Consider the following 21,159-nt stretch of genomic DNA (forward strand, 5'->3'; position numbering starts at 1 on the left):
GGATCCCTCTCTTGCTTCAGACTCTTTTCCTAGACAAAGGAGGACCTTGAATGCCTAATCCTAATGGCTCTATTTCCCAAATACTAGGATTTCATACTCAGCTGTCTTATGTATTTTCAGGCAGACTCGCTCCTTCATTCTGTGCGAGTTACTGGCCTCATTTCATTGAGCACCCCCCCCCAAAGCCAGGGGCGGGGCAACCGCCTGCACTCTCTTTGCCGCTAATATTGCTCCTCCCAGCACTCCTCTCGGGCACCTGCCATTTCCATTGCTCTCTGATGGAGAGGAAGGAGACTTTTAAAGATGTCAAACAATGTGCTTCACATTCTGTTAAATAGCAAGTAGACCTCCAGACTATAATTAGGACAAGGAATCGGACATGGATGCTTAAGGCCCCCAGCTAAGAGAACACTTCTGTTTCCCTTCGTAGAGAAGGAAGTCTTCTCAATCAGACTGTATCACGGTGTGGTGGCCGCAGCTCTTCTGTGGGAGAATATTTAGATGAGCGAGCATTGCCAGGGTTTGCTCTGGGGGGTCCCCTTTCCTACCCCGTCACAGAAGATGCCCAATGCACCTTGGCTGGTCCTCCACTCACACTGGTCTGTGTTATCTATAGCTGTGCTGTCCCGCAGGACTTCAGCATGTCCCGAGTCTGCTTTATCCCGTGTCGCAAACACTGTCCGTACGCGGAACCCTGAAATATGAGTAGTGCCACTCCTGAGCCGGCTCAGCTTATTTAAGTCCAGGTGGCTAATGTCACGGATAGAATAAATTTACCGGAAAGAGAAAAGGAGTGGGTTACAAGAGGCAGCTTGTCATAGTAGGGAGAAGGGAGAGACCCCATCCATCTTTTGTTGGGAGACTTCTGTGTGAGTCTTACTAGGAACAAAGGTTTCCTGGAGCCACTAATTAATTGCTCATTTTTCTAAACATTTTATTAGCATATGTTGATTAAAAGTAATCATGGATTGTCTTGCACAATCTTCATGTATATATATATATACATAAAATGTATATAAAGTGAATTTTTATCATTTGCCTTGCCCATCACTATCTCCATTCCCTCCCCCAACATCCCTGAGGATCCCCCAGTTAGCGTCTCTTCCACCTGCTGTCTTTATTTACTGAGCTGCTTGCCAAGTCCTGGCTCTTTCACAGGAGTCGGAACTTCTGAAGAAAATCTCTAGGCAATCAAGTGCCTAGAAAGATTTAGAGAGGTATACGTCCCTGAGAGCATCCTCTGCTCAGCTACCTTTCCCTACCTATAGGTCCTGGGTGGTCACGAGGGCCCTTCTCCTCCATCATAGATGAGGCTGATCCAGTCCCGTGGAGGTCTCTGCTAGAGATCTCAGCTGCTGTGGGATCAAGAGGACCTCGGTGGGTCATGTTCCTGTCACAGGTTTCTAACGCATCCAGCTCCTTGCTCTTGCGTTCTTCCGACCCCATCTTCTGAGGTTCCGTGAGACCTCCAGCGAATGATGCAGGTATGCCTTAGCCTCTCAGCCACCCGATTTTGGTTCAGAGGTCAGGTGCTAAAGTCTCAGCTTCAATTCCCTGTAAACCATACACCAATACTTAACCTCACTGAGTTGCTTCTCATCCTCTGTAAGGTAGGGCAGGAGACAGCGGAACCCATAAAGAAAGCCCTGCGATATAGGTAGGAGCAAGGATCAGGTGGGAGACGACGCAAACACACTTTGCATACTTGTAAAGGCTGTGGGGTGCCCGTGATTGTAACATGCATTACCTTTGTCTCTTGAATCCGCTTTCATGTTGATTAGCTCATGTTATCTTCCCAGCGGGCCTGTAAAGGAAGTAGGCCAGGATATTATCTATATTTTACCATCTGCGAATACAGATAAATAGGGCTCACAGCGCCTCAGACACTTACTTAAAGTTACTAGCATGCCTGGTTGTGTTATGTCTGGCATGAAGCCTGAGTCTACGGAGTCCGCTGCTGAAGTTTTCTTGCAAATAAAACCCAAAATAAAAACAAACAAAACAAACTCACAAAACAACAACAACAAAACAAAACAGCAAAACCTTAAGATTGCTATTCAGAAATTATAGGCAGGATTTTTAAAAGGCACTATGCCTGGGCGGTGGTGGTGCACACCTTTAATCCCAGCACTCAGGAGGCAGAGGCAGGGGATCTCTGTGAGTTTGAGGTCTGCCTGGTCTACAGGCAGTCCTCAGCACAGTCATGGCTACACAGAGAAACCCTGTCTCAAAGGAACTATGTCTCCTCAATTAGAAGCCAAGCTTCGAATCCAAACAATAACTGTAGTACCAATGCAGGGCAACATGAGCTTGTACCATTTTCTGTGTTGTTTTATTCAAATGGGTTATGACTATGAGTTGTGTTATTAACATTCTCCCTTTGAAAATTAGGAAAGTGGGGCTGGAGAGATGGCTCAGCATTTAAGAATGCTTGCTGCTCTTGCCGGGGATCCAAGTTTGGTTCCCAGCACCCACGTGACAGCTCACAGCCTTCTGTAACTCCAGTTCCAGGGGATGCAGCACCCTCTTTTGGCCTCTGCAGGCCCCAGTACACATGTGTTACCCATTCCTACATACGTGCTGGCAAAACACCGACAGACATAACATAAAATAGATACAATCCTTTTTCTTTCAGTGAGGAAATCAAGGCAGAAAATGACTCAGGAATGCATTCATGGTCCACAGAGCTTATAAATGTTAAGAGAAACTGTATTTATTAGATTTGTGGGGGGGGGGGCTCTCTGCTTAAATATCACAAACTGTGTGGTTTAAACAATGGAATGTTTTAGCTTAGAGTTCTGAAGACCAGAAGTCTAAAGTCAGGGTGTCAGTAGGACTGGCTGCTCCTGAGATTGCCGGGAAGGAATCTGTCCTAGGTCTTCCTGTGTGGCTCATCAATGGCATCCCTTTGTCCCTCTTCGCTTCACTGCCCACCCACAAGGGTTCGTCTGCGTGTCTCTCCCTCTGTCTCTCTGTGTCTGCCACTTCCCCCTCTCTCCGATAAGGACACACACCATAGTGGACATAGTGGATTAATCTCATTTTGATGATCTCTTTATCTAAAGGTAACTCATGTGAACCTTATCTCTAAATACGGTCACACTGTAAGGTCCTTGGGGCTAGGATTTCAACAGATGAACCAGAATGTGGGTGGGGCGTAGTTCTCCACATAGAAACAAACAAATGTGGCCAGGTCAGTAGGCGTCCAGGGCTAACTGTGAAGTATTATTCATTAATGCTCCTGACGCCACAAATGCATCCTGGGGACAAAGGAAAGATCCATAGTGTGACATTTGACTGCCAATCAGTCTTCGAGGCAGTGAACGGAAATCTACCCTCTACACGTTCTTAAACTGGGAAAGGGCTCCCCAAAATGTTTATCTAAGACACCAGTTTCCAGCTTACTAGTCGATTTGGCGTGGAGGACTCTTCTCATAAACATTTACAAATATTCTGCTCGGAGATGAGGTTAATCAGTAAACCGTACAACCTCTGGCCCCTGTCGCCTCTTACCTAGTCTCCTTCTCAGCTGCCGCGAATAAGCCGAGGATGGTGATGCAGTCTCAGGGCTTAGAAAATCCAATCCAGATTAGCCTTCACCACAGCCACAGGCTGTCAGGATTTGTCCCCGACGTGATGAACGTGAAGCCCTCTAAAGGTAGGATCTTACTCAGAGTGGTCATTGGAGACTCTCCTAGCTTGCTGGGGAGATCTGGGGTCTTCTGTGAAGGGTTAAAGCCGTCGGTCTTTGCCAAAGGAAACCCAGGCAACCCGGGAAGACTGGGGATGGGACTGTGTTAGGTTGATTTTTGTAGTTCTAAACACGTGAGTATCTTTTTGGGCTATCAGGGCCAAACTGGTATCTTTTCAAGTCAGTCAAATGTGGGCACAAATGTCAGTGGACACTTGTAGGAAGAGTGTGCTGCTTTAACGCCGTGTTTTTTAGAACGCTGAGCCTCAGCCTCATTGAATCCTGATGCTTAGTCAGTGGCTTGGGGCCAGCCTGAAAAACTAGGTAGAGGAAAGCAAACATCAACCTACCTACCGAGAAGTCAAGATAAGCCTGCTTCGTGGAATTTTGATTCAGTCACATATGTGGAAGTGTGTGTAAGGGTCACGACAAAAAGTCCATTGTGGACTGTGGTATGTGGCAAAAAGTCATAGCCAGAGAAGAAGAAAGACCAATCTCATGAGCTAGTGTTGCCGCAGATTTCTTCTGGCAGATAAGAGAAACAAAAATGAGACTTGGGTTTAGGATATTTATTTTCTCTGAACTCAAATATACTTTATAATGACAAGACAGGATAATATAAATATTATCTTAGTATTTTTCTCAAAACATAAACCCCCTTTTTAAAACTTTCACCAAAAAAATTAAATGCTAATCATTTCCCCGATAATTACCACGACGTGCATACTTCTGGTCATAGACCTGGTGGCCTCACATTCTCCTTAAGAGCGGGGTTTCAAAGTGGCTGCCACTATATTTAGAAGTAGAAATTGCTTGCATGGCTTGGGAAGCAAATTTTCCACCCCCCCTTCTATTTAACAGCCATTTATTAAAAGTTTATTGTTTATTATGTGCCAAGCATTGTGCTGGGTGCCAGAGATAAGAGAAATCAGGATATGATCTTATATTTCCCTCCTAGAGTGCAGAGACCACTCCCCTCCCCACAGGAACAAACGAAATGTACTGAATGTTTGCTTTATGCGGAGCAGGCAATTTACATTCCTAGTCTCAGTCCCTCCTCGTTGCAGCCTTTGACATGGAAGCACATTGCTCCGGCTTTATGGAGGGAGAAACAGAAGCTAAAATAGGTCCAGGGTCTCCCCCCAAGTTTGGAGATGTAGCAGTGTGCAGGTGAAATGAGTCCAGACCTGTCTCCTCATCTGTGCGACCCAAACCACCTCAGGCTTAGTGTGGGAGATAAGACTGTGAACAACCACGAGGGATCACACATGCTTCCGATAAGCGCTATATTAGGAGTGTGTACAGAGGTTAGGAGAGACTAATTATACCTGGGGGAACTGGGGCAGGTCTCACCGAGGAGGTCATCAGCTGACCCTGCTGGGAGAAAAACCTCCAGCCCGAGGCTTGACTCCAGGAATGGCAAACAACTTCACAATTGAAGCCATGTCATTTGGCTGAGAAGCCACAGCTTAGGAAATAAGGAATATGCTAAAGCCAGTTCCCACTCGATTCAGTCCCCTAAATACGCCTTGAACGTTTGCTGGGTTTACCATTGTGTCAGAAGCTAATAAAAACAACTGAGGAAAAAAAAGGGGGGGGAACCTTTGTGCTAGACACTGATACTACCAAAGCTATGGGAAAGTGCTACCACTAACGTGTGAAACCTATTCTCTGTTCACAAACTCCCTAGAGATGTACCACTGACGATGACAGTCACCAGCCACATATGACTATTTAATTAGACATTTTAATGACTAAGAAGTCAATAAGTTTAAAACTCTCTTAGTATTAGTGACTGCATCTCAAATGCTTGACATCCTCACGTGGCTAATGGCTGTCATGTCCTAAGTACTGAACCTCCTTTCATCTCAGGACGTTTTCCTAGGTGAGAGTCTACAGAAAGCCAAGGACCTCGATCTGGAAGCTGGCTTTCTGGGAGTTCTCAGACGCCCCTGGTGTTTATCCATGTGTCTCTATTTAAGAACGATTTCCTCAACTCTCATAGAGTTTCTTGTCCAAGGACCCAAATTGTAATAGGTTAAGCGCAGGGAGTTAAGATCTCGCAGTCGATTATACAGCGGAAGTTGCTCAGGTCCAATCGTTTAGAAAGCCTCCGGGTGCTGTTTCTTCATCTTTGTACCAGTCTGCCCAGTGACTATTCAGCAAACTGTGGAAGGATAGACACGGTTGTGCTTTGAGATTAGAAGCATTACTTTGTGTTGTTGTATATTACGCTCATGTTTTACTCTTAGCACAATATTATCTATAACCTTGAACAAGCTTTATATTTGTGCATATGTGTGTATGCCCAGGCATGTGCCCATGCGCATGTGTGTGCATGCGTGCACAAAAAGGTCAGAGGTCAACCTCAGGTGTTGTTCTCTAGGTAATGTCCTTTGTTTTGTGTGGTTGTTTGGGGTTTTCTTGTGACAGGGTCTCTCACCGGTGTGGGGCTTGCCAAGTAGGCTGTCTGGCCACTGAGCTTCAGGCACCTCTTTGACTCTGAGTTCCCAGTTGGGATTACTAGCAGTTCAGATTCAAGAAGATCCCTGGAGCTCACTGGGTTTTGTGGCTGACGTGGTTCTGAGGAATGTAGGCCCTCAAGCCTGTGTGGCTGGCATTTGACTGCCTGGGCCGTCTCCAACTCTGCTTTGTGTTTACATTCAGATGGTTACAGGGATAAATATGATATTGATACCATTAACTGACCTGAGCTGGGACTCTGTTGTTTCTTGATTACGGGAATGTTTGCTTTATTGAAATAACGCTCAGCGGCCTTGAGCCTTCATGTGAAGAGACGAGGTTAACCATTTCCCTGGGTTCCACAGATTCCAGATTCTGTTGTTAATTGGTTCTTTGACCTTGGACTAGTTGCTTAACTTGGTCAACCTGTGGTGAAAAGAAGCTGGGCTCAGGGTGTGTGTGGGGCGGGGAGCAGGGAACAGGGACTTGAGAGAACACAGTAGAAGCCAAAATCTAGGCATGAGCGAATCCAGTACTTTAACTTTCCAGTTCTTTTATGTTTTATTTATGTATTTATGAAATTTTAGTCATATTTGGTAAAGAAATGGATTGGGATTTGGCTTACATTTTACCTTGAATAATCTCATAATCTCATCCTTTATCCTCCTATCTTGACTAGACAAGGTGGCTTTGCCAAAATCCTGTTGTTTGTTGGATGTACTGGTTTTTTTGGTTTTTTTTTTTTTTGCTAGCTAATACAGACAAATTGGGAAGAAAACTGATGCTTGCACAGATACCATATATTGTGTGCTTGCTCGGTCATTTCCTGGGTCAGTGTAGAATGTGTTCTCAATATTTAATATGTGAGCATTCTGCTGCGCCATTGTAGGAAAGTTGTGAATTCTAATATTCACAAAGAAGTCTTATGCTTATGAGATTTTAGATAGAAAGGGCCAGAGTATCATACATCCTTTCTTTATAGATGAGCAAAGGGAGGCCCAGGCAGTAAGTAATGATTTGGAGGCGCCATTTAATTAAATCAGAACCGTGACTCCTCGGATCTAGTCAGAGATCACCCACACAAACCGGTCCTTACAGTGATGTTTGTAGCCAGGTGAGGACGAGGGTGTGAGCTCAGGAACAGAACAGCTGTGCCTCGGAAGCCGCCAGTATGGGGAGCATGCGCAAAAAGTCCTGCGACAGAAACAGCAAAGTAGCCAAGAAATGGAAAAGCTGTAACATGGAAAAACGGCTGAAAGAGAAAGGACCACGCACACTGGGCCTTGCAGGCCTGTTTGTATTCTATGTGCAAGCCGAGGCTGCAAGCTCAAAGCCAGAGAGCTCCCACGCTTTTCGAAGCATCTCGCATTTGACATCATTCCAGAGAGTCGAGTGTTTCCATGCATGGCCTTTGAGGTCAGACTCCGAAGTCTAAATCCCAACTGCTTATGGTAGGAGTCAGAAGTAACGTCAGCAGAGACATTCTGTCCAGAGATGAAAACAAGCCCGGAGTTGTCCCCAGTGTGAAGGAGCAGCCCAGGGAACGCCTTTGGACCCAAGAGAAACAATGGCGGCCCCTCAACCCGCTGTTGCGAGGAATAACGAGAACATGCAAATACTTGGTATTAGGAAGGAATTCATAAAAATTTCTGCTACTTATTAGTTATAATAACTATAAGCATCAACCATTTGAGCTTTTTGAGAACACTTTAAAGGCAAAGTGCAGAGGGTCCAGAATCCCTACATCCAATTCCCAATTCCAAAATTACTTGAAACCACTGTTTTTTTAAGCTCAGTGAGAATTTCTTTCGGTGGCCATTCCTGGACTGAAGGGTGTGAGACTCTGGTTGTTATTTATTCTGCTTTGTGGGAATATTCATAAAATTTCACGGAAGAAAGCATTGCTGTGTTTGCTTCATACATTCCGTACACCGAGTTCTACCCAGGATCCTGACTACCACTGCGTTCTGTTCTGAAATCCATGAGACGTTTTTCTCTTTTTTGCAGTTCTGGGGATCAAATCCAGGCCCTTGCCCAATCAAGGGGTTCTAAATTTTATTTATTTGTTTATTCATTTTATTGGTTATAGACTTGTGCCTCTGTGTGTGTGTGCACACGTGTGTGGGGGGAGGTGCACTCACCCATGTGAGCGTAGGTGTAGGAGACCAGAAGTAGAAGTCACGCATCTTCAGAGGAGACACTCACCTCTCTCCCCCTTAGTTTTTAATTCTCACATTGAGCTGGAGTTGTACCGTTGAGAGAGACTGGCTGCTCCGTGCGCTTCTGGGATCCTCTTGTCCTCGCCTCCCTGGTGCTGACATCACAGGTGCATGCCACCGGGGCTTTCTAGAGGGTGCTGAGCTCATGCCCTCATGCCTACACAGCAAACACTCTACCCACTGAGCCCGCTCCCCCAGAAAGCTTTACATTCTGAGGCAGATTTGATTGTGTTTCCGACCAGGAGCTGTGAATCTATTTCAGTCAGCCATCAGTGGAGAGCTTTATCGAGAACTTTCCATCTTCAGCTTGAGGTCTGAACACTGGGTGTCAATGGTTTATTTGCTTCAAGTCCCACCACTCAGCAGGAACGAAACTGGAATTGCACTCGAGGGTTTTCTGTCAGCACGTTAAAAAATCAGGTGTATTTACACCCTGTCTTATCTTCTGCTTATGTCATTTTGTGCATAATTCAAGCATTTTGTTTTCTAAGGAGCATAGCTTTTGTTTCCAAATATAGAAGCATGTTCATGCCCTGCTAGTGCTTATTACCTAGAGGCTTGATATTTAAGCATCTTATTTAATGACAATGCTTTTAGGAAGAGCCGTTCCTCCTATTTTAAGGTCGCCTCTAACTCAGGGCACTCCTTTCACAACACCTTTAAGGACGGGCTTGGCACGTATTGTCTCATTTAACCCTTACAGCCTCTCAGTGGCTACCACATCACGATCTCCCCATTGTTTGAAAACTATGGCTGTTAAGAAACTTCCTGTTTGCCCAGAGATTAAGAAATAGAACATGGAGTTGAATCCAGGTAGACTAAGGCTGCCAGGTAGTGCGTTCTCAAAGCTTGCTTCTATATTGTAATAATTAAAGTAACATGCCTATGACAAAAATTCTCAAACAGTAAAAACATTGGGCAGTTTCTTACCCCAGAAAACAATGTAATATTATCGTCCACACACACACCAACATCTGGTGTGTTGAAGATCAGGAAGAAAATTGCCTCACCTACCATACACACACTACTTTTATATTTATAAATATACATATTTTCTTCAATTTGCCTTTTGAAAACACCAGTTGCCTGTGGTAGGAACCCTCCCATACCATCGCCACTATCATCACTACTGCACATTTGAATAGGATTTGTGTCTAAATGCTGCAATTGTTCCAATCATGCTCCTACTGCTGGAGTGTATTCTAGCTTCTTTCTTACAAGCGCTGAAAATGAATGTCATCATTTGTATAAAAAATTTTCTCGTGTAGAATTAAATGCATCTCTCAAATAAATTTTCCTGTATCCTAGCAAATTTTTCTTTAAGCATGTTCATTTCCCCGACAGTGTCTATCATTCAGCTGAAAAATCTCCACAATTTGAGGATAGAAATGAGTATGTCATAGGTTTAATTTGAGATTACTATTATTTTAAGAAGGGAAATATTTTTGTGTATTTATGAAGCAGCTTCAATAAACTATTCTGACTTTTATGCTTTTTCCATAGGCTGTTGAATGTTCTCTATTAGTTTCCAAAACTTCATTCACATGTTAGCAACATGTCATTTGTCTGTCCTCTGTGTTGCACATTTTCCCCTGAGGTTATGATTTATCACTGAAGCATTATCTCTCTCTCTCTCTCTCTCTCTCTCTCTCTATATATATATATATATACATATACATATATATATATATATATAGTTTATATATATATATATTTAACTCTGTAGGGCCCGGGAGATGGCCTAGTGGCTAAGAGCATTTGCTGCTTTCCCAGAGAACACAGGTTCGATTCTCAGCATCCACATCTGTGGTTCTCACCTACTTATAACTCCAACTCCAGGGGATCCGGTAACCTCTGCCCTCTAAGGGCACCTGCATAAATGTAGTGCACATAAACTCACCCAGGCACACGCATGTGCATCAGTAAAAATAAATAAATAATAAAAATCTAAAAGGTTCATTTTATATAAATACATTTTTATAGTTTTAGGTTTTCCGTATGTTCATAGTTTATATTTAAATATCTTTAGAGCTGACGTGTTGCTCAGATTTCTAGGACGATGACATTAATTCTAGTTTCTTTGGTCCTTGTGTTCAGGTGTGCTAGCAGAACAAGAGGCGGGTCCTCTGGGGCAGAGTCTGGACTTGGAGTCGTATTCGCCGTACAGCAATGTGCAGTTCCCACAAGTTCAACCGCAGATCTCCTCGTCGTCCTATTATTCCAACCTGGGTTTCTACCCCCAGCAACCGGAAGAGTGGTACTCTCCTGGAATCTATGAACTCAGGCGAATGCCAGCCGAGACCGTGTACCAGGGAGAGACTGAGGTATCAGAGATGCCCGTGACAAAGAAGCCCCGGTTGGCCACGTCATCAGCGGGAAAGATAAAAGGAGATGAGCTGTGTGTCGTCTGCGGAGACAGGGCCTCTGGGTACCACTACAACGCGCTCACCTGCGAGGGCTGCAAAGGTGAGTGCCCTCTCATTGGCGTCACATTAGTGCGGTTCTCCCGTGCTGGCTGCAGCAATTTGTGGAACCAGGTTTCTATGCAAGAAAATAACCAAATGTGCAAGCTAAGTATAGAGAAACCACAAAAACATCCCAGTGAAACAATAAAATGTGGTAGTTAGATGTCGCTGTTTCAACGGTCAATAAAGCGCGGCCTCTTCTGAGTTTGGTGAACCCTCTCCGTGTACGCAAAACATTCCACTTCGCCACCGCTCTTCTGGGAGCCGCATCTTGGTCCATCAGAGCTCCATTTAGCCTGAGCCGCGGACGTATTGTACTTAAAAAGTGTATCTTTGCTGTTTTCTCACTCTCTTGATAATTAGGTCATATTTCTTGCTGCTAATGAGATTCTGGGAACAAACAAACTCTGAGGGCAACTGGTTTAGATGTCAGGACAAGGTGGCCAGAGAGATGATCCAAAGAAGCTATTATGAGTTCTTAAAAGAGCACTGTAATATAAAAATGGGATAACAAATTGAATATAGGACCAGTGAGCTGGCTCCATAGTTAAAGGTGCTTGCCGACAGGCCTGACGCCCTGAGCCCTGGGACCCACATGGTGTGGGTGGGGAGACTTCTGAAAGCTGCCCTCTGACCTTCACTCACATGCCATGGCATGGGGCATGTCCCCCAATGAATAAAAAAACAAACATATATAAATAAAAATGAGCTTAACATGGGTAAGGGAGGTCGTAAAATGCACAGCGTGCGGCAGAAACCCAATGAGCCCCTGCTGTTCTTCCTGTTAGAGTCTTGGGGTACAATCATGTAGGGAAGCAGACATGGTACAGCACCATGGGGCAGTTTCCGAAAATGCAAATTTGGGGTCTCGCTCCAGGCCTGTAGAATGAGAATTTCTAGAACCAGAACATGAGAATCTGTGACTTCACAGGCCCTTCATGTTAAAGTTTGGAAAATCTAGGTATAAGTTATGTCCAAAAGGCATCCCAAGAGGGTTGGTTCACCTAAGTTTAATGGGGGACAACAAAGAACCTGCAGGGATGGCTATCTCTCCCCCGTCTCTGTCTCTGTTTCTCTCTCTCTCTCTCTCTCTCTCTCTCTCTTTGTCTCTCTCTCTCTCTCTCTCTCTCTCTCTCTCTCTCTCTCTCTTGTCACCACAAGGACAAATCCACACATAAAAATGAGGACTAGAAATCTGACAAATTCCAGGCTAGGTCATGTTTCTCTTAGTTGACTTTAAAAGTCCAAATCAAAGGAAAAATCGCAACATAAATAGTATATAATCTGTAGGTCACAGTGATGACCTTCCAGGCTGATGCTCTCTGGGCCTTCACAGTGACTGTGGGGCATGGATAGTGCTGTGCACCTGAAAGGGAAGAACAGCATCAAGTCTCTCCTCTCGGGGCTTAGGGAACCCCGAGGAAACAAGGTAGAAAGAGTGTGAAGAGCCTGCAGGGATGGAAGACACTAGGAAAACAAGGCCCGCTAAGCCAACATGATCAAAGCTTATATGAACTCTCAGAGACTGAGACAGCTTACACAGGGCCGACACGGGTCAGCACCAGGTCCTCTGCATATGTATTATGACTTTCAGTTCAGTGTCTTTGTGGGATCCCTGAGTAGGTCTCTGTTTCCTGTGCCTTCTCTTGGGCTCTTTTCCTTCTTTTTGCTTGTTTTGTCCGGTTCTGATGTGTTGTTTTTTGTTTTATCTTACTATATTACTATAATTTCATTATAATAATACAATTTATATTTTGTTATAATTTTAATATGCATTATACTAGTTGTCGTATCTTTCTTTATCTTATTATCCCTTAGAAGCTTGTTTGTTTTCTAATTAGAGTCAGAAAGGGAAAGGATCCAGACGGGAGGGGAGGAGAGGAGAGGAAAAACTAGGGGGCGTCAAGGGAGGGGAAACAGTAATCAGGCTATATTCTGAGAGGGGACAAAAGATTCTTTTTCAATAAAAGGGAAGAAAGAAAAGAAAGAGAGGAATATGTGCATTATATTAGAAAGAAGCTGTGGTTTTGAGAGGTCAGTGCTAAGAACACGTGTAATGTCTTTACCACATTTTGCAATAAGGTTCTTTAGGTTTTCACACTGTTTGCTTATTTTCTAGATGAACACACTGAAAAGTTAATGAACCAGCCTAGAGCTTGACAGCTAAAGGGTGTCCAACTTTAAAACCAATAGCTTACAAATCTAGCCCCACACCTTGTACGAGTGACTTTCAGGCTGAGTTGTTTGTCATTGCTCATCCAGTAAATGACCATCCTGCTCTTGGGCAATTGGGCTCACAATTGATACCGACGACCTCAGGGGCCAAAGGCAGAAAATCAAATGCTTTCTTTAGACATTGAGGTTATCAATATTGCCTCAGTCCACCGATCAAACATCAAAAGTCAGAAACCTGAAACAGTTCACCTCATAAATAAACTCCAGTAAAAAAAAAAAAAAAAGTCCTAAGAATTCTGGGGCATGGCAGGGTGACTACAGGAGAACAGAGAGCCAAGGCAAGTCCCTAAGAGCACGCACCTAAAAGACACTCAGGAGAGGGCGGAGAAGCTCCATCAGAGGCAGCCAGCCTCCAGGAAAGCAAAAGGCTGCAGCTAGCAAGGCACAGTCAGAGGGAGCCTGGTCCTTTGAGATTGTTAAGAAGAATTTGGATTTAGATACATTTCGAAGAGCAGAGTAAAGCAGAATTTTCCTCTCCTGATTTTGGCTTGATATTTTGTCCCCGTGGTGCCAGCAAATGACAGGCATGCAACGGGCAGAAGATGGAGCAACTGGGCCCATCCACAAAGGGCCAGACTACAAATGTTTTAGGGTCTTCACCATGGAAGTCTTTGTCACAACTCTTGCATTCTGCAGACATACCACGTACGCAGACCTGTAGAGAGTAAGCCATGGACTTGTTCTACTGAACTTTGCTTATTACAGCAGAGGGAAGACCAAGTTGGATTTGATAGGCTGCTGGCTCCCATTCTCAACCAAAGATCAGGGCTGGAAACCAGGACCAACTGCAAGTATGGGGAGAGCTCAACATCCAACCATATGGGCAATAAATGGAGCCTCTTTGGTCTGATTGGATTTAATTCAACATTAGGCTCCGATATTCATTTCATTTGGTTCAAAATCATTCCTCTGCTCCTGCCAAGCATCGTCTGAGCTGTGGTCACGTAACAGGTTTAGCGGAGTGCTGTGGGCTGACTGGGTGGTTTTGTGGTGGGGTTGATCCTCAGTACTCTTGAGCTATTCTGTTGGGGTGATGGTCTGGCTACTCTCCAGTCACCAACGAGAAGATGGAGTACCATAAAGCAACATCCTGGGGTGCTGAGTGCATTCCTCTTCCATCTCTGGTCCCTATCTGTGCATTCCTTTCGGGTCAGGGGTGGATTTCTGCTGCTGCTGCAGGGCTGTGTTGTTATACCCAGCGGTACCATGCTAGGCTGGGCACAGGGGACCCTAAGCCTGCAGGAATGCCTCTGCTGCAGGATCCCAGATGACACTGGGCTTCCGTCAACTTTCAATCTACCTCTAGATTCAATCTGGAAATGGGAACATGGGAGGAACAGAGTTCACGGACTCTCAAACAGTACGCCTTAATTTCTTCTCTTGGACGGTCACCATAAATGCTGTTGGTCACATATATGCTAGGTGTCATATAGTGTTTGGGAGTTGGGAGTTCAGCCTTTAGTGACTGAAAAGTCAATAACAGGCTGCTTTGTGGTCTTATGTGTTCTCATAAGAAAATGAGTGAGACCTGCCCTAGCTCAGTGAACAGGGAAGGGCAAAGAGCTACGGGGAAATGAGCCCAAAATAGGATGGAATAGAGTCCAACAAAGACCTGGTCCAGGAAGGTCTGATAGCTCAGCCAACCCTGTCCCCTTGGTAGCATATCTTCCAAGATACAAAGGTGATTTCACCCGATAGCATTCTTCAAAAAGACCCTGGGCTTTGGAGTCAGTCAACATGCCTCAGAGATCAAGGCTTTCTATAAATGATCAAGTTAGCGAAGACAGCCGCCAGAGATCAAGTAAATAAAAGAGAAACTAATATTTCAAGCAGAATGAGACAAGTACAGGAGTAGTCCAAAGAGCCACGACAGGTTCCATGCTAACCTCGAGGCGTCTGCTCAGAGCTGTGCTGCAATGCCGCCCGGCCACAGAGTAGAAAATGGGGACTTGGCCATGCACCACAATGACTGTTTGCCACAGAAATGTGCCACCTTAGACACTGAGGGTCCAGGAAGTTGCCTTTGCTGAAATTCATGGCTCCAGAGCCATGCTGAGTGTCTGCTGAAGCCACACACAGTGATGTCTTGTACGTATGCATCCCCTTTATCGGTGCACTCACCTGGAAACTCAGCTGTGGCCATTGCAGAATTCCCTGACCCTGCTTGACAGTAGAAACATCAGGAGCCAGGGGTAGCTCCCCTCCTGTTCTGCACTGTCTTCTAAAGAGCTCTTTTCTGGAAGGGCTTTGCAAGGGAGTGAGCATCTTTCCTCCCTTATGGTAGTCTGGAAGGAGGGCGCAGCGGATGTCAAGCTAGCCAAATCACATTCTACCTAGCACTTTATTTTCTATGGGCCCCAACTCTGGGAAAGTGAAGCTGTTATCTGTGGCGTTTTGTGAGAGTTAAAAAGATTACTGTATATAAAGCTTTCTTCCTTCCTTCCTTCTTTTCTTTCTTTCTTTCTTTCTTTCTTCCTTTCTTCCTTTCTTTCTTGTTTTGGGATTGTCTTATAGGCTGCGGAGCCTATGACACTGGAAACATAATACACATGCATGCACACACACACACACACCCCTGCCAAGAGAAAAAAAATCAAAACTTATGATGCTGGGGAGATGGCTCAGTGGGTAAGAGCACTGACTGCTCTTCTAGAGGACCCGGGTTCAATTCCCAGCAACCACATGGCAGCTCACAACTGTCTGTAATTCTAGTTCCAGGAGACCCAACACTCATGGCAAAACACCAATGTATGTAAAATATAAATAAATACATATTTTTTAAATAATCAAAACTTAAAAACAAACTGGAGATCACAGCAGAATTGCTACTGTTGTCGACTTCTGTCTCTAGTTCCATAAGGAATATTCTAATGGATCTATATGTCTCATTTGTCATAGATAGATACAGCAACGGTTGGAGAGAAATTTCAATTTTCAGTGGTTTTTTTTTTTTTTAAGTAACCACTGAATACAAGTGCTGTATAGACAGGTAATGACTGGCATTTGCTTGGCCCTAGATTATTAACTCTAGACTGTTCTTCCTCCGGGAGTCGTCAGTGCCGTTTATGAAATATTCACGTCTGAATGAATTTTGATTTAAATCTCAAATGTTAGCCATCCAAAACCCATCTGTGTCTGGCGGGAAATTTTGAGCAGCTGTGTTCCCTAGTTAAGTCAGGGTCTGTGACCTTGACCTCTGTCACAGTCTACACATACCACAGAGAGGATGGTAGCGCTCTGGGATGGCACTGTTTGGGTTAGTGGGTGACCCCTTTGCCCTTTGGAATATGTTTTTAATGTAAGATCATGTACCAGCATTATGCTTAGCTCTGAAGCTTAAGAAAGCTTCCAAAAATATTGAGACGATTATCACATGCAGTGGATTTAGACTGTTTCCAATGGAGTCTTTGTTTACGGGCCATTTTGACTGGCAAGTGGCCCTGATACTCATACATTGAGATCGCCTGTATTGAGACTGCAGTTGAGATCAAGCACAGTCTGGTTTGTGACATTTAGTAATTACTCTAATAAACTGGAAGGCAAATTGTCACATGTAGGAGGAGGCCGCCTATTCGTCCCATCTGCCCAGAACCAAACTAACCACACAGAAACTATATTATTTAAAACACTGCTTGGCCCATTAGCTCTAGCTTCTTATTGGCTAACTCTTACATATTAATTTAACCCATTTCTATTAATCTGTGTATTGCCATGTGGCTGTGGCTTACCGGCTAAAGTTCCAACCAGTCTGTCTCCAGTGGCTCCATGTCATCTCTCTGACTCCACCCTTCTTTTCCCCAGAATTCTATTTAGTCTTCCCCACCTAGCTCTGTTCCCCTATAGCTCTGCTATAGGCCCAAGGCAGTCCCTTTATTAACCAATGGTTAATAAAGAAAATAAAAAATCACAGCATGCAGAGGGGCATCCCACATCAGTCACAGAGCATGATGAAGTGGGTGTCTAAGGATTTCACGGCATCAGGAGCCTTTGAGAGGCCTATCGTGACATCATAGATGAGTCAGGACTTGGTAGGCAAACAGCTACAGGGATTCCATTTCTAGTTGCCCTGAGTTAATTCGTGCCTCTGGGATTCGGCCTCCTCACTTATGAAGAGGAGATAATGCTGAGGAGGAGAAAGGCAAGATGTTAGTGGAGATAACGTTGGCAATGAGGACAGACAGATGGGGAAGCAGATCACACAAATCAGGTGATCACGGTATGCAGGCACAGCTGTGGGGCTTGCCGGCCAACTGGCTCAGCCTCTGGCACAGTTCCTTTGCTGGGTATTTACAGGTTGTCCTGAAGTATCTCTGCTAGCCCTACAGTACAGGGGCTCTCAACCTTCCTGACGCTGCATCCCTTTAACACAGTCCCTCATGCTGTGGACACCCACAACCATGAGATGATTTCGCTGCTACTTCAACACTGTAGTTCTGCTACTGTTTGTGAATGTGTCTGATATGGGATTCCCAGGGCGTTGCGACCCACAGGTTGAGAACCGCTCCTGTGGTTGCGCTCAAATGTACTGAGATCATTGTTGTATGTGAAGCAATTAACACTCGCTACCAATGGTAGATATTTAGTACATGCTTGCTGCTCTTACCATTGCTTTTGCACTGCTGCATTGAAACCATTGCAGGCACTGCCTTGAGGACATCCAGCTCTCTTACCCCACATGCCTAAAGGTTCCAGAGGCGTGAGCTGCTGTTACTTTTTTTTAATGAATTTTTCTTATTCTATAAGTTTCCACTTTGCTCTTCTCCATTCCCCCGACTGGCATCACCCTCTTCCTCCAAAACTGTCTTCCTGGTGGTTAATTAACGAATTCATTAAATTCTTTATTCGTAAAGCGTCATGAAGCATTACCGTACTTGCCCTTCACACTTCTGACCTCCAGGAGATGCTGTCGGGAGGAAAACAAAACGAGACAAAAAGTCCTGTTCTTGCAGCTGCCATCGTAAAGCAGGAGTGAGAGACAATGCATCTAACGGATGTGCACAACAGAAACAACAACCAAAAAGGCAGACAACAGAGATTCAAAACTGTTACCCACCAACAAATAGGATCTGAAAAACCACATTTAAAGAAATGGTAAAAGGATAATTTCAAGTGGACAAAAACAGATATTTCAGATAAACATATAGGCAATTCATCCTTAAACATGGAACATGCCTAAGTCTATAAGCAATGCACAAATAATAGGGATTGAGAGAAACTTCCCCAAACACAACCTGCTAAATGAGAGCCGTTACCGTTACACATACAAGACTAAATCAACGAAGCATGTGAGCAATGGTTCAGAGGGAAAGGGTTAAATTCCCCTTAAGAGCAAATTACTTTGTGGGCCACTGCCACAAGCATCCCCAGATGCCACCTGTGGAGGAAATTAGCTTGTGAGAACTCAAACCACTGACGGGTGCTGAGGTCAGGCTACAGCTCCCAGAAGTGTGTCTACATGGGCGTCTAAATGGCTCTTAAGGAAGCCAGAGCCATGGTCAGTCACAGCAAGACGCCTGGCTTTGTGTCCTCAGCAGGCGGCAGGCAGGCAGGAGGGACAAGGATGTCAGCCGAATTAAACTTTCTATCCATTCAGGCTCCGTGTAGCTTAATAAACCTGCCGCTGAAGGGAGTCCACGGGATTCCAAAGCCCAACCCAAAGTTAAGGGAGAATTGTCAGGAAATGGCTTCTGCCCCAGCCCGTTTCTATTCTAACCCACTAGAAATCCCACTTTTCTAGTTTTTAGGGCTTTGGTTTTGCTTTGTTTAGTTTCTTATTTGGATAGTTGGATCACCTTCCCTCCATTCAACATGGAGGGAAAGACAGAGGACGGTCAGATGAGAATGTCCTGGGGGAACATTCCAGCCCAGCTTCTGCAGTATGGAGGTGGGAAGCCCAGGAGTCTGGGAGCTGTGTGCTCCCTTTCTGGTTTCCCAGGAGGCTCTGACAGCTTTTCAAAACTTTTAGCCTATTGATCATCTGAGAGGCAATGCGTTCTACACTTCCGTCTGTGTTGTTTGTGGGGCTGGGATATGGACACGCTAGAAGAACACTCTACCGCTGTGGCCCATCCAGGGCTGAGAGGCGGTGTTTGGGGGATGCGGGAGTGCCGGGTCTCTGCTTCCGCTGAGCCCCCGTGGGCAGTCTCCAGGGCAGTTTGTGCGTTTTCTTCCTCCGCGGGTGTCTGCTTCCGCTGAGCCCCGCTGGGCAGTCTCCAAGGCAGTTTGTGCGTTTTCTTCCTCCGCTGCCTTCAATCCTCTTGGGCCCAACCCAGCTGCACTATAGCCACATGCTGCCCTTGTGCGGTCCCTGAAATCCAGAGACGTCTACTCATTATGACCGACGAGACTCCTGCCTGCCTCTTTTCTAGGCTGTTAAGACGGGCAAATTCATCTTAGTGTAGCTACTGTTGCCGGTAGTCTTGACCAGTCAACAGCTGCTGGTAATGAGTGGGCTTTATCCTTAGACAAGAAGGCTGAGAGGCCCTGGGGTATGTTGTACTTCCTGTTGGATTAGAGTCAAGGTGTTCTGAAGTAAGCTCAAATTTCGGGGAAAAAAGTAAAAAAGGATGAAAAGTTTGGTTCAAACCACAGCAAAAGAAATTCGTTTCAGGATCTACCCAGAGAAGTCGCCATCTTTTATATAACACGGTTGAAAACACAGTGCCAGACAAAAACAAAGAAAAAACAATTGTAGCAGACTAAATAAATAAAAAAAAAAGAGAGAGAGAGAGAGAGAGAGAAAGTAAATCTCGGGGCTGGGGAGATGACTCGGCATGTGAGACGGCCTTGCTCTGTAAGGACAAAGACCTGAGGCGAATCCCAGGCATCTAGACTAAAAGCCAGGCATGGCTGTGTGCAGCCGTAACCCCAGCTTCGAAGAAGATAGGTGGATCCCAAGAGCCAGCAGGACAGCCAGCTGAGATGAAATGACGACCTTCCAGTGAGAGGCCCTGTCTCAAGGCAATAGGACAGCGACAGCGAGTGATCGCGGGACACGCCCGGAAAATCTGCCCTGACCTTTGCCTGTCAGCAGGCATGAGTGCCTTCCCCACGCTCCCCGCGAACCCTCCCCACGCACCCCGTAGGAATAATGGACAAAAAGAGATGGAAATTTATAGTTTTCTTTTCTTAGTGTGCTCTTGTGTATTTTTTGGTTTAAGGTATCTCTGGCCTCGTAAAACGACTGGGAAGTGTTCCTTCTGTCTTCTGGCAAAGAGAAAAGACAGCTGGTATTTCGCCTTCAGATGGCTGATAGACTTAACAAACGAAAGTGTCTGGGTCCGGGAGTTTCTGTTTTGGGAGGCTGTCTTTTGTCGGAGAGGTCTATTTTGCCGATCGATTTCCCCCGGGGTACATGCTAACTAAAGTTATCAAATTTGTGAGCTTAGAGTGCTTAATAATCTATAGAGTTTTTGATTCTCTTGTTTTCCTTTTAATGAGTCTATTCACTTGTGATATTCATAACTGGTACCTTTTTTATTGATTAGCCTCTTTAGGGATTTATTGATTCTATTGAGAGTAATCTATCTTTTAGTCTCATTAATTTTTTAATATTGTTTTCCTATTTGAAGTTACATTGATATCTGCTCTGATTTTTAAAAATTATCTATTTTTATTTTGTGTACACTGGTGTTTTACCTGTAGGTCTATCTGTATGTATGAGGGCATCATATCTGTTGGAACAGGAGTACAGACAGTTGTGAGCTGCTATGTGGGTGCTGGGAATTGAACCTGGGTCCCCCGGAAGATCAGCCAGTGCTCTTAACCACTGAGCCATCTCTCCTGCCCCTCTGCTCTAATATTTTTGCCTTCTTTGAGATTAATTTTCTCTTCTTTCTTAGATCCCTGAAAGCAGAGCTTGGGTCCCCAAGTTTTAGATATCTTAACGTAGAAAAAGTATTTCAAAGCTGTTAACCCCCCTCCCACGTGCGTGCACACAGCATTTCTTTTGCTGCGCACCTCCAATCGTGATAGGCTGTGTTTTCACAGATTGGTTTCCAGTTAGCTCTTTAGGCAGTCAGCTCTCCACAGATTTACCTCATGTAACTAACTTCTAGGAAGCTTTGTGTACGCTATTGCAGAGCTG

General features: G+C 44.9%; 1 protein-coding gene across 7 annotated transcripts in view; it reads left to right on the forward strand.

The window, feature by feature from the left end:
* The window catches only part of Nr1h4 (nuclear receptor subfamily 1 group H member 4), a 71,612-nt gene that overhangs the window by 19,818 nt on the left and 30,635 nt on the right, over window positions 1–21,159 (forward strand). For 5 of the 7 annotated variants that reach the window (XM_048418394.3, XM_048418398.3, XM_048418397.3 and 2 more), the window contains exon 3: window positions 10,471–10,839. In XM_048418394.3, coding sequence (XP_048274351.3) covers window positions 10,471–10,839 — 369 coding nt within the window. Of the gene's footprint in view, window positions 1–3,388; window positions 3,659–10,470; window positions 10,840–21,159 lie in introns of those variants that run through there. The other 2 variants (XM_048418391.3, XM_048418392.3) reach the window with 2 other exon arrangements.

The sequence above is a fragment of the Myodes glareolus genome, chromosome 26 (assembly GCF_982192425.1).
Source record: "Myodes glareolus chromosome 26, mMyoGla1.1, whole genome shotgun sequence".
NCBI classification, from domain to species: domain Eukaryota; kingdom Metazoa; phylum Chordata; class Mammalia; order Rodentia; family Cricetidae; genus Myodes; species Myodes glareolus.